Source organism: Plectrocnemia conspersa, unplaced genomic scaffold, assembly GCF_051122295.1.
Source record: "Plectrocnemia conspersa isolate PC_06_02 unplaced genomic scaffold, ASM5112229v1 ptg000009l, whole genome shotgun sequence".
Classification (NCBI taxonomy): Eukaryota; Metazoa; Arthropoda; class Insecta; order Trichoptera; family Polycentropodidae; genus Plectrocnemia; species Plectrocnemia conspersa.
In genome coordinates this window covers 12,842,226-12,856,423 of record NW_028277173.1, presented here as the reverse complement: position 1 = coordinate 12,856,423, position 14,198 = coordinate 12,842,226, and the positions used below count along the sequence as shown (strand labels likewise).

General features: G+C 30.1%; 1 protein-coding gene across 10 annotated transcripts in view; it reads left to right on the top strand.

Annotated features, from left to right (window-relative positions):
- Positions 1 to 14,198, top strand: part of LOC148231944 (rho guanine nucleotide exchange factor 17) — an 80,316-nt gene that overhangs the window by 59,874 nt on the left and 6,244 nt on the right. For 8 of the 10 annotated variants that reach the window (XM_088191697.1, XM_088191696.1, XM_088191695.1 and 5 more), the window contains 9 exons: positions 2,321 to 2,398; positions 12,103 to 12,285; positions 12,356 to 12,584; positions 12,650 to 12,965; positions 13,033 to 13,124; positions 13,191 to 13,413; positions 13,484 to 13,575; positions 13,645 to 13,778; positions 13,852 to 14,018. In XM_088191697.1, coding sequence (XP_088047823.1) covers positions 2,321 to 2,398; positions 12,103 to 12,285; positions 12,356 to 12,584; positions 12,650 to 12,965; positions 13,033 to 13,124; positions 13,191 to 13,413; positions 13,484 to 13,575; positions 13,645 to 13,778; positions 13,852 to 14,018 — 1,514 coding nt within the window. Of the gene's footprint in view, positions 1 to 2,320; positions 2,399 to 12,102; positions 12,286 to 12,355; positions 12,585 to 12,649; positions 12,966 to 13,032; positions 13,125 to 13,169; positions 13,414 to 13,483; positions 13,576 to 13,644; positions 13,779 to 13,851; positions 14,019 to 14,198 lie in introns of all 10 variants that reach the window. The other 2 variants (XM_088191690.1, XM_088191698.1) reach the window with 1 other exon arrangement.

Genomic DNA, 14,198 nt, shown 5'->3' with positions numbered 1-14,198 from the left:
TGAATCGATAATGTGGAATACCTCAATGAAATATTTATTATTATTATTAGAAAGAATATAAATAAAATTTACATCTGATTATCAATATATATATATATATTTTAGGAACACTTAAATATTATTCAGCTCTGGCGCAATTCTGTTTATTGCCTTGGAATTCGCTCATGCTTTGTGATATCGAATATTGTTTCGAAAATTCTTTGAAAAATTTAACATATTGTTGGATTTATTTTTTAATAATAATATTATTACTTTGGAATTTTAAAAAATTGACACTATGCCCTTTGCTGAATGATTCGTCTTTAAATTCTTCATTATATGAAAATAAGTTTTCATGCGTATCGCGCGTGTGGGTTTTATATATTCAAATTAATATAGAAATATGTTTTTATACTATAATATATTTAAAGGATTATAATGTATATAATATCAGTTGAAAGGGCGTTTTACATAAAAAAAAATCTATAATCAATTTACTTGCATCCCTGTATTCTCTATTGGGTATAATCAAGCTCGACTGTATATTCCTTTTCACGGTTGGTTGCTTAGCAGCTGGGAACAACCTGTTGCTAAGGGAGCCGCTGGTGGTCAACCCCCGCAACCTCTTTCACCTTTGACCTATGGAAAAAAACGCCTACACCCACCTGATAGCTTCATACTACATATTCAGTTTTACAAGAAAACATATTCATATCGTATAATAACATTAAGTTACCAAAGCATGTCGCTGAAAGCATTTCTCGCTATACACTATATCTAATATCAAATTACGTTAATATAATTATAATATTTCTCACAGAGCTTAAATTTACTTTAGAAATCATTTAAATAAAATGTTATTTATTTGCCACTTTAAATTTAAAATATAAATTTCGATACATATATAGTAAAATAATAGCTACACCATTTAATAAATAAATTGCTGAATTGTATTAACTTTCATGTATGTTCCTTGTAGTTGTTTAATATTTATTACTGTAGGTTTTATATATTTATTTCATTACAACAGCATTTCCTATATTCTTAATGTAGTTTTTTGAGTTTCACTGATCTTTAATATATCTTTTTAATCCATCTTCAAGTTTACTTATGTATAATAAATGCTTACGTAATATAGAATCGATTATATCATCATGGCTCTTCCAATGTCTTAAAGCGTTTCTACAGTGAAATTGAAGAGTGACTCTACTTAGTTCAGTTTTGTCTCTTTGTCATAAATTATAATCTCTCTTAATAATAATTTCAAACATAACGTTGGAGTTGATTGAATTTAATGTTTTACTTGATATTTCAGTTGATAGAAAAACATGATATATTATGAATACTAATAAAGTTTTGTGATGAGTAAATTATGTTCATCTTAAAAGTAAATGCGGGTGAATTTTTTGTTGTTTGAATATGTTGCTGAAGTAGCTCCTTATTATACCTAGTACGACCTAGCTCAATTTTAATTATTCATCTCTATATTAATTTGTAGGATTAATAAAATCTAGATAAACATTATCTTTAATGATTTACTGAAATTAAAATTATATAATATTCAATAATTCCGACCTTCCAGACAATACAGAAAATAGAAAGCACTAACGTAACTAAGACTTTCATGTCAATTTTTAGCGACTTCCATACGTCTATCATGCTGGTATTTAAGAAAAGTTGCTAGCTTCATTATCACTGAAAGCAATTCGGTCCAAAAATAACTTAATTTATTAAATTTACATTTGTTCTTAATCAACTATAAAATAGCTCAATCAAAAAGGAACAGGATATTAATTTTTTTTTGTTTAATACTTGATAATAATTATTTTATGGATTTAAGGACCGAGTGTGTGCCACTTATCAGATGCTTGAAATTGTTTTAAATATATTGTTATAGTAGTTTATTAAACATAGTAGTTCATTAAATAAAGACTGCTTTATGATGTTTAATATTAAATATATTACATAATAGTGAAAAATATAAATATCTAACGATACAATAATATTCTGCATTAATAAAAATTGTCTGATATTGCTTCTTGATATCATTTATTATACATATGTAGGTAGCTTATCTAAAAAATATATCCTTAAGCATCTGAAGCACTATAGTGTAAAGTATTGTAACATAATCATGTATTATATAAACCTCACGTGAATATAAATTTTTGCACTGTGCTATATCGTATTATCAGCACAATTAATTCATATACTCTACTTATCGTTCCAATATCACCCTTATCGTTCGATCGATTTGGATGTACCAAACTAAATTAATAAAGTATTAACTAAATTATAAATATATTTATTTTTTATTAATAATTATTTTGCTTTTTTCCAGGACACCCGAACACACGTAGTCGTAGAACTTTACGACACAGAACGATCGTACGTAGAAGCTTTGCAAATATTAGTTCTGGTGAGTTATTTTACATTTTTTATAATTATGGTTTTACTATAATAATAAGTCGAATATTAAAACATATTGGTTCTTTTGTATAATATAATTAAACAGGATGGTCAGTTTTTTTGTTGATTATATTATAAAACATTAAAAGTTGGTTCCCATTAAGTCTTATCAAAACAAGGTAATCAGAATAACATTCATCTTTGAGATGATTCTTTATTTTGATCTCACAGATCCGACTTAGTTCAAATGTGTAATTTATCTTTATTATAAAATATATATGGGCTGTTATGAAATAGTTTCGAACGTGTTTCGCGGCAATGGTGATTTATCATCGGGCAATAATTGAATTAGTACGGTCGCGTGTCTGATAAATCTGTGTAGATTCGCTTCGTGCGACCTGGTGATGGATGATGTTCCAACCTTGGAATCTGGACCAGATCTATGGTCTCGGGCGTCGTTTGTCGTCACAATGATCTATGCCCGTCGCCTGTGTTTTTTTGCGAGTAAAAACCTAGCCCGTTCCGCAAACGATTATGACTTATTAGCAGATATTTGTCGTGGCGATTTTTTTTATTACCTAATTTTATTTTTGGACTACGATGATTTGATCGTGGTTTATTTTATGATTATTTTGAGAAAAAATCAAGAGTTCGAGATCAAAGATTTTCTTCTTCTTATTGTTTATTTCGCATTGAACACTCAAATTTTGATGGGATAAAAAATGATTATATTAAAGTTCAATGTATCATTATTATTATTATTGAGTTTATTTCTGAATGCTATACCTGATTTCAATTCAAAAGAATAAACGGATATTGAAATAACCGGTGGATGGATCAATATTTGATTGAAATAATGTTAGTTTTGGTTTAAATTTAATCATCTTCTTGGATTCTCTTAACTATTGACGAGTTGTAAATGCGAATAATGTTTACAAATTAACTTAAATTTTGTGCTTCATTAAAAATTAAAAACAGTTCTTAATTTCTATTGCAAATCACAATTTAATTTAATTTGTATTCCCTACAAAGACTTATTATTTGACATGCTTTTACTACGGTTAGACATCTTAAGGCGTTTTATAATATTTTGTTGTATATATTTTAACATATTGAATTTTACGTACTAAAAAAAATGCATTATTTAGGGCTACAAATGCTATATATATGATACAAAGAATATTTTAAATATCAATATAGTTATTCCGTATTTTTTTATTGTATAATAATAAAAGCAGAAAATATTATAATAATAATAGATCTTTACCTAAGGGTTGTTAATAATTGTATCATATAATAATAACATATTTTTATTTATTTATTAAAACAACCAACAACTCACTTTTACAAAGTTTATATTTTTTTTAAATACAAGCGCAACTGATAGATTTATTTTAAGATTACCGCACAAATTGCACATAAATTTTGCATCCTCTGTTCTTAAAATTTGATATACACATATTTCAATAAGCAAAAAAATCAATACGAAATAAAAGCAATTGAGTGCCTTATTCGTTTGCAATAGCATCATAACACGATTTTAAATAACAAATCTAATTTTAAGCAATGTACCAAAATATGTAATATGTAATATTTATTATTTTATAATATTATTTACTAATTATATAAATAACTTTACATTTTATAAGTAATGATTTATACAACTGATATATCATGCTTGATAAGTTTGATACTTAATAATTTAATTAACTACCAAGAGTTTAAATATAAATTGAAAAAAATAAGGGTCACGTTATTTGCTTTTCTTAAAAAATTAAATGCTCAATTTTTTACGCATAAAAGGCGGGTTAATTTAATAAAAGCACTTCCATAAAACGAGAATGTCAAATTCATTTTCTAAATGGGTTTTTTAGTTTTATTCGCGTTTCATTAAAAGCCAAGGACGCATATCAATTTTCTTATCAATTTTCCGAGTATGTGAGCGACACGTGCCATTTGGAATAATGTTAAATAAACATTTATCTCAAATTATAAATTATATTAGTAGATTCTTGGTAGCATTTCAATTAGGGAACGCTCAAATCTCATATAAATAACCAAACTAATAGCACCACTGAATGATTATTATAATAGTCTTATTTATTTTTATTTTTATTCAACACCCAATGACTGAGGTGTTTATTTCTCACCAACGCCCATACTATATACGCTACATACCGAAAATATTACACAGGTCTGAATCGAATCAAAGGCTAGAACCGAAATCGGCTATGCACATAATACGGAATTATCTTACGCCTTCGTTTTTTGAATACGTTGCGAGAATAGAGTGGATGCGCAGTTTTCCCGGAATACTGCCCACAACTTCCGGACGGCAGAAGACATCTAGGAATAGATTAAAACAACAGTTATAAGCAATATTCATTCATGAGTCTTTGGGGAGTTTTTGGTCGGAAACTTAATAGACTCGAGCGAATCTATGGTTTCCCTTGTTTAATTAAAGCAATATTTAGACCTTAAAATACTATGAAAACTTATTTATCAGCTAAATGTAAAATTTAAATCAATTATAGGAGTTCAAGAATCTTAAATAATTTTTGAAGTTGCATTTTATCTTTTAGTGTCATGCTTTAATTTTACTTAACTAAGTATAAAAATAAAGCCATACATTACTTTTTTGAAATAGTAAATCAATACATTAATAAATTTATAATTTTTTTTCTAGAATTTAACTAAACTTGGGCGTCACGCTTAAATTAATTCTTGTACCTGCGTATGATATTTAATTATTTTTACCTGCCAGCATATTTTTGATGCTCCGTTTATGACATTGCTATGTAAAGTTTATAATGCGATAAGCACTCATCTTTTATTCGTCATTGTTTATTTTCTTTAAAAATAAAGGCCGAGCGATTTAGTAATTGAAACCACTTGAAGCGCGATGTCAAATCGCTAGGATTCAGTGAAATTCGAAATGGATCATTGCACACATATGTATGTATGTTCAATGCCATTGAGGTTGGTTGTAGAAGAACTGAATATATATATGTATATACATTTTTTTTAATTTCTTAACAATATACAATATATACCAACTATTAGGGATACATAGTTTGTGATATGATAATTACTTGGATTCAATAAACTAATTAACTCAACTTGTAGGATCTTCTAAGTGCATTATATTATTCATTAAATAAAAAGCTTAAATAGCGTAATACAAAAGCTTAATAAGGATTCGAATTTTTATTTAATAAGAACCGGCACCAGCTGCAAAGTGACATATATTGATTGTAATTCATAAAACACATAATAATTTATAATTAATTATATATATGTTACTGATTACCTGACTGAAAATTCTGGTGGTTCATACTTACTTGTAAGTATTCATTATGTCTGACTGACTTACCTAGTTGATACAACTTTACCCCGTTGTAACTAGAGATTACAATAATATCGGAATTTTCAATACTGGTGTTACCGAAAGAAAAATATAGTCAATCCGTCTGACTATTTATAAATATTTCGTGTTTCAAACAATAAGAAGTGTATAAACAATATTCTTTACATTCAGGTGCTTCTAAAAATACTTTTTACGCTGAACCTTTATTGTGTTATCTACGAGTACTAATAAAAATCAATATGATAACTGCGTACAAAATCATTTGTGTCTCGTTTATTTCTTCACTTTCATTCATTGATTACATTGTCGAAAAAAAATATTTTTAAAAATGCGGGAGGTAAATCTTTGCCAAAAGATCGTCTTTTATCGACCGCTTCTAGATATCTCGTAAGTTTTAATACCAGGAGCCAGAGCACAACTAGCCAATTGATGTCAATAACATATGTATATTCCTATATTATAATATTTTTTGTCAGTTACCTTATGAGAAATAAGTGTGTAGACTATTGTAAAGCTGCTAAAAACAGGTTTATGTGATCGATGATTGTGATATTTATGTGATTAAAATAGTATTTATTTTAATTTTCATTTTTTCACATTTAATATTTACTTTAGAATACCTATCTCAATAATATTTATTTTCGAGAGATTTTTATCGTATCGCATATATTTATTTCTACTAATGTAAATATTATAAAATAAAAAATACATGAATACTGCATATTATTATTCTACTCTGATATACGCAATGACCACTACTTAGGTTCATCCCCATACGAAGTGAGATTTTTTAGTTAGTTTTAAAATATACCTTACGAGTGGAATCGAGCTTTATTTTGTTTCAGCAATTCAAGTTTTTACAAAATGTTCTTTCAATATAGTTATGACTACGTCTTTCTCAATAATATTGTTTTCCTTTGTCCTCCTTGAATAAAAATGTCCGAGGTGATTTTTTAACTCCCGCAGCATCTCTAAGTGAACAAAAATTTCCGAGTTGACATTATTTTAGTGTCCTTAAATATTTTCAAAATCTGGTCCCCCTTAGTTTAAACAGTATTTTTTAAAAAGCTTGATAATCAAAGGGTTTCCGTGCTTTAGACGCCAAACTGACAACTGTTGCGATTCTAAGACACAAACATAAATATTGCTTCGTAGTAGGAGAGAAGGTTTATTTCCGTCGGCGACTCCACGTCGCCAAGCGAATCACTCGGACAACGAGGGCCGCCGCCGGACCGAAACGTCAATCCGCGTGCACTGGGATGCCCTCAGAATGCCGACCTTCGAAACCTTGACCTGCATACCCAGACGCCGAATTCATGAATTGTTTTCCACAATAAACGCAATACCTCAGCAACGCACAGTAAGATTGAATTTAATTCTGAATTGAAAAAAACATATTTTTTCAACATTATAAAATATTTTATAATGCAACTTTGCCATTTAAACGCTGGCACGACATCTCCTCCTCCTTCTCCCTTCACCAGACCCCAGTTGTTAACTCCGGCTGAATTGACAGCTCTATTCACATCATCCAACCATCGACGTTTTTTTTCTCTAACCGATCTTCGTCCATCAGGTCCGTTGTATAGCAAACGTCTATTTGATTGGTCAGAATCCATTATATAAAGCTAACATTTACCCTATAGATCAGACATAGCGCAGTGGGTAAAAAGTGGAGTACGCCTTTGATACAGACAAAAAATAAACATATGTAGATATTAGATTGATACTAAATTAATTAAAGACATATTAAATTATATTTTCAAATAAAAAAAATTGTGAATTATAAATAAATTAGGAATATTGGTAGTGGCGACACTTATATTATATAATATAAGTAGTAGACAGCCATTCATTTTTTATTTAGGACAGTGGTAGAACTACGAAAGCACATAATAATAAAATGCTAATATAGACGGAAGTGATTGACAACACTTATATTATCGCTAAGGTCAACGTAATGCTTGCACTACACTCTCTGGAAGTTGTCCGAAGCAAAGTTCAACTGAAGTCCGCTGAGGTCGCCGACTTCCGAGTAGTGGCCACACTGCCACAAATTTCATATGCCGTCCGGACGGCGGCCGTGAATGACGTCAGCGCGGCGGCTGCTGTCAAGTACAGCTGGCATATTGCGCGCGATCGAAAAATGTGCCAAATAATCGCAATTTTTAAATTGCCATATTATTAAAATTAAGCAACTGATAATTATAAAAGTTTGTGTGAGCACTCACCAATACAATATCAGTGAAAACTTTTCGGTCGTGAATATTCAATTTACGCAAAATCTTTGTCGGCTTTTGAAAAATGCCATAAGGCATAAAAATGACACTTCAGAATACGAACACCACATCTGTGGTTATTTTTAAATTTGTCGCCATCGATTCTAAATAATAATTCGTTATGGTGTCACATTTATATAAACCGATCTAGGAAAATACATAAAGATATTCGAAACGATTTTTTTAACAAAATCAAGTACCACTAATTATTTAATTTTATATGAAAAAATATATAAGAACAATATTTGTTAAAAGAATATACTATCAAAAATATAATTAATCCCTTTTGGTGCCCTAAAATATTCAAAGATGTCAGTAAGAGTCTGTTGAAGTCCCCGATAAGCATGTGGTAATATAACTTGACCACGTGACCACGATGCAGCGCTCGACATGCGTGTTGACCATAGGACGCCTACGCGCATACTGAAATTGAACCGAGTTACTCGTTCTATTTCAGTTTGCGAAACACTATATCAATATCTCTCTCACTCTCGTCACTTAACATGCCAGATAGTGAAAGGGGAAGTATCTCACCGCTCGCGCTCGAAAGAGCAGCTCCGACTTCGGTCCTTTTGCCGACAATGTTCGGAAGCGCTCGAAGCTGGCCAAGTAGACTAAATTACCTCCACTTTACCTCCCGTTCTCGGTAACCTCGGACAACTTCCGAGAAATTTTAGAGTGGGCAGAACCGAACTCGACCGAAGTAACCCACTATATTCTCCGTCCTTGCCCAACCTTGCCCAACTTTCAGAGAGTGTAGTGCAGGCATAACTAAATGTGAGGCTTATAAAATGATATGATTTTTATGTTTCTGGTCACAGAATTAAAAACAGATAAAATGTGAAGGCAAATTTCAAGCAGGATTAAAAAACGTAATTAAGAAAGGAGATGAATAGAAAATATCAAAAATGTACCTAGAAATTTTCTTGAAAAAGAAGTGATTTTTTTAGCTGGTGTTTTTATACTAATATCAGGTAATGGTTAAACTATTTCAAACACTAAAAATTTTTACGCTATGTGGTTAATTGTATCTTTATATTTTTACGGAAAATATCAGCTTAAAGTAAAATGCGAAATTCACCTTTTCAAAACTGCATTTGCAGTCTTAGAAAGTTAAAATATGTAGCTCTAAAAACCAATCGCGTTTACAACCGCGTCTTAAGATAATTTTATACTATTATATACATATGTATATGTATATGTTATAATCGTTCTAGTAGCTTGTGTAGAAGGGATACAGGAGTAGACACATTTTATGAATTTATAAAAAGTCATTGAGATCAATGTAAAAATACAAGGCTACACGAAAAAACCACAAATTGTTAACAAATAGCTTTATCAGTAGAGTATGTTTTGTACTTCTTTCTCTCAAATATTTATGAACAAAAATAATTAAGCTGTATATAATGCAGCGGTACATCGAAGATAAAAATGACTACCTGCGTTGTTGTGATACACAAGAACTTAAAAAATAATACACAACTGTATTTTTAGAGCATCTTGGTTGGATTTTAGCATTTAAAAAGTTCAAAATATTCCAATACAAATATAAACAAATTATTATTATTGGTGTCTCTAATAGTATCTGATTTAGTAAAAATAAAGTGTAAAAATAAGCTGAATATCTTAAAAAATACATAAATTCGTATAACAATGTACTAGTTTTCATGCACAATTTTTTAAATATGCAAAATTTCATTACAATAGATAATTGCGTAATAAACTCTTTACCAATACATATTTGATATTTTAATATTATTATTACTTAACTGAATTTATTCGTAAGATTAAGAAATATAGTTTAAGATATAATATAGACAGATATTTTTTTTCATCCCTTTAATCAACATATAAATGTTGATAGTAAATATTTTTTAAAACATGCTTATCAGTTTGTGAATTTAGATTTTTCTGACAGGCGGGTCACTAAACATCTTCAGAGCCCATAACCATAACCGCTGGCGCTTTTCCAACATATTCAACGTGGACAGGTTTTCCGATTGTATAACTCGTCATTTTCAATGATACTCGCGTGTTATGACGCGGTTATTTTCTTATGTATTTCATAACACTAAGCGATTTTTAAAGAAAATTTGTTTATACACATACCCACGACCGTGTAATTTTATACTTATCTTTGTTTTCAGGTTTATAATAATAATTGTGTTTTAAGTGATTATAGAACACTCGATATAAGTTACATATTCTTAATAATATTGCAATGAAATATATTTAAAAAATAATTGTATTAAATATAAGATAAAGCTTTAAAATATTTTTATATATTCGGAATTGACCTTCATCATCTCAACGACCTTCGCTAAACCGAAAAAAACATAACCTTGCTGCAAAAGCTCAGTGGCGCCTATAATATATAATAGAAAATCCGAAAGAGACAGAGTCAAGCACAGATCAAACGCAGCATATTTCGACCAAATATAAATCCGTCGTTTTGTATAATTAAACCGATATATAAATAAAGCTGTTCGTTCTTGTAACTGTTTTAACACGTCGCTGAATCGGCTATTTAACGGCATTACGTTCAAAGCGACCTTAGCCTCTAACGTTAGAGTAGATATTATAATAATATATAATATTATACTATTTGTATAATGTGTGTGTATTCTCCAAGTCTGAAAACCGACGATTTGACCGAAATACGCTTCTTATTTATAGTCGTCTAAAATAACGCGCGTACGTATGTATGTAAGCACAAACGAGAGTCCATTTGCGAAATTTAATATTGCAAGATTTTGAGGGAAACCAAAACGGTTGTTATTCGGTAAAGTACGCTGTGTACATGGCGTTGATTTGCTGTACATGTATTGTGTATATTAAATTATTTGTAAATATTTATATAATTTTAGGCTGATTTAATTTCTATTCTATCTATACATATTCAATTTTAGGCTGGTTTCAGATGTATCGTTGTTTTGTTCAATAAAGTCTTATTTTTAGATAGTCGATTTTATTTTTGGACATTTCCGACAAGCTAAAACAAATTTCAACATTTTTGCTTTGCTTTGAAACAAATATCCAAAATTCGTTTTATATAGCATTTTTGTTATTGATTATGATAGAAATTTTTGCATTCTTTTTTTATCAGTAATTCTTTATTAAAAATTCAATAAAAAAATCGTAAAAATTTTCTACTTTTTCACAAACTGCAAATATTATATTAAAAAGCTAGTCCCCTTTCAAAAAATCGAGCTGAAATCAGTTCGCATGTTTACACATGAATCTTATCTTAAAAAGTATAGAGTAAAAAATTATTGTCCTGCTAAATTCTCGATTTTTCATTACATTTTTAAATACAAAATAAAAAAACACATATTTGGGAAAGACATCAAGACAATTTATTTAATAGTCAATAAAAAGTGGCGTTAGCCTAATTAAGAGTTTCGATATATGATTATGTATATACATATATATACAATATATGATCTACTTTGTTTGATGTTAATATGAAGAATATTTTTTGGATATTCATTACCATAAAAATGAACGGTTGTATTATAGTCCTGAAATCTAAGCCTAGTTCAAAATTGTTTTGTTATAATAAATTTAAATTACCCCAATTGTGAAAACGTCTGAGAAATCTTAACCTTTAACTAAGACCAAAATAAGGTCTTGAAAACTACATGTACTACAATAACTGCGTGATAATACAACTAAAGTTTAATTTAATAAAATTAAGTAAAACTTTTTTCAACGTACATTTTCTTTTCTGATAAGCGGCAAAACATTTTTTGTTAGTAATTTTGTATTGTTTCGTTTAGTGACAATTGAGTTGTACAATTAAGAAGCTTTTTGCGATTAGTTGCTATTTTAGAGACGTACGATTTTTATAGCGTATATATCAGAATAGTAAGAGAAAAATGGCGTTAATAAATTTACACTTAAGGTTATCAATATACATATACATATGTCAATTGTATTATGATGATATTTGTATACTGACTTAGGAACAATTAATAATAAATATAATATTGAACTATGTAATGGTAGATAGTGCTAAATATAATTATATGTTTAAGCTTAAATGCAATGTTTACATTTTTTTCACAGAAATATTTACAACCTCTCAAAAGTCCAGAAAACGTGGGACTGGTAGACGCCGCGTTAGTCGACGAAATATTTTATCAAGTGCCAGCGATTTTGACATTGCACGAAGTATTTCTCGACGAGCTTAGGCGAAGACTGGAAACATGGGACGTCAAACAAAAAGTCGGAGATGTTTTCATCAATGTGGTGAGTAAATGTGCATACATATATTTTATTTCAATTTGTTATTTTTAAATATTGTTTTCGCTCCCATTAGTTTGCGAAGCCGTCCGTAATGGAAACATATACATCTTTCATCAACAACTGGAAGAAGGCAAAAGAAACAATCAAAGCAACATCGGCGGCCAGGCCGGCTTTCGCTAGGTTTTTAGAAGCGATGGCCAGAGAGCACAAAGGAAAATTATCGTTAGACAACTTGCTCATAAAGCCCGTTCAGAAGTTTCCACGCTACGAGTTGCTCATACAAAGACTGATTAAACACACAGGTAGATAGTTAAAAAATAATATAATTTCAAATTAAATAATAACCATTTTACATAATCATTTTCAGAACCATCGCATCCGGACCATCAGATGTTAATCGAAGCACAAAAAGAAATTCATGAGCTGCTCCTTAAAATAAACTGCACAGAGAGGGAAAGTTTGGAGTTGGAACAACAGCAGCAAATATTGAAAGAGTTAGAGTCTATAGTTGAGGGATTAGCTAATTTAGTTTCTACTGAAAGATCATTCCTACGCCACGATACTGTGAGCATGCCATCCGGAGCCGGTGCTACCAAAGAGAGAGCATTATTCCTATTTTCTGATCTCCTTCTGATTACAAGTATTAAAAGACGGACTGGTACAATAAGAAAACCTTCTGCATTGTAAGCTTTCTATTACTGAACCATACAATTTTACTGTACAATAGATATAATAAATTATATTTTGTAGATCATGTCCAGGGAGTTTAGCTAGTACGCTCGAAGCCAATAAGTACAAATTACTAATGAGGATATCTTTAGATGATTTAGAAATATTAAAAGGTACAATATCATCAACTACAGGGGAATTTTAACGATAGACTGTAGCTTATTTATTTTATATTCCAGCCAAAGATGAAAATCTCCGTCGAATCATGAGTGAAATGGAAACTTTAACAGAGGACGTTAATACGTTAACACAGATAGCAGAATTAGCTGCTAATTTGCACGGAGGACGTGCGGCTCTAGAAGACTTAGTGAGAGAAATGATCACTTCTCTAGAAAGACAACTGTCGGAACGTCAAAGTAGTGATGCACAATTATCTTGCTTGGATCTTTCACTCAATACCTCGTAAACTCAATTTTTGTTTTATACTTAATCTGATAAATTAATATCGATATTAATATGTACTTCATTTCAGCAATGGAATAGAAAATCTGTCTGTTATATTCTCAAAACCTGAAAAACGCACGTCTTGGGAGGAAATATTCAATGAAACAAAGCAGAAAATGGGTATATATTTTTACTCAATACTTCAATAAATCTTATTGGATACATATAGTTAATTTAATTATATTTTAGCATTATCAGACGATAAAAGACCAGCTCCAGAATTTATTAGCTCGGTTCCTATTAGGAAAACTAGAGCTGGCTTACAATTCACATGCGCGGCACCAACTTTAGCAATCGGACCGAATCTAACTAGGGATGTATGGGTGAGTATTGCAGTTATATATTTTCAATTGCTATGCTTATAAATATATATGTTATGTATTATTCTATTCACAGGTATGTAATAGTGATGGTTATGTGGGACAAGTTTGTGTGTTAACGTTGCAACCAGAGCCACAGGTCACTTCTTGTAACGGAGTTTGTAATGCACGTATTTTATGTGTAGCATGCATTCCACCACCTCCACCAAATAAAATATCTTCAAGTGAGATTACGCTTACAACGTAAGTAAACCTTTGTTATGTACGAGCGTTAATCATAAAGTTATGGCAATTTATTTGTGAAGCTTCCTAAATAATACTTACTATAGTTAGCATACACCATCTTCTAAAAATATTATAATTCTTAAACCTTGTCTTTTTGTTAGTCTGTCTCACTTAAATGAAACTCTAAGATTTGAAAGT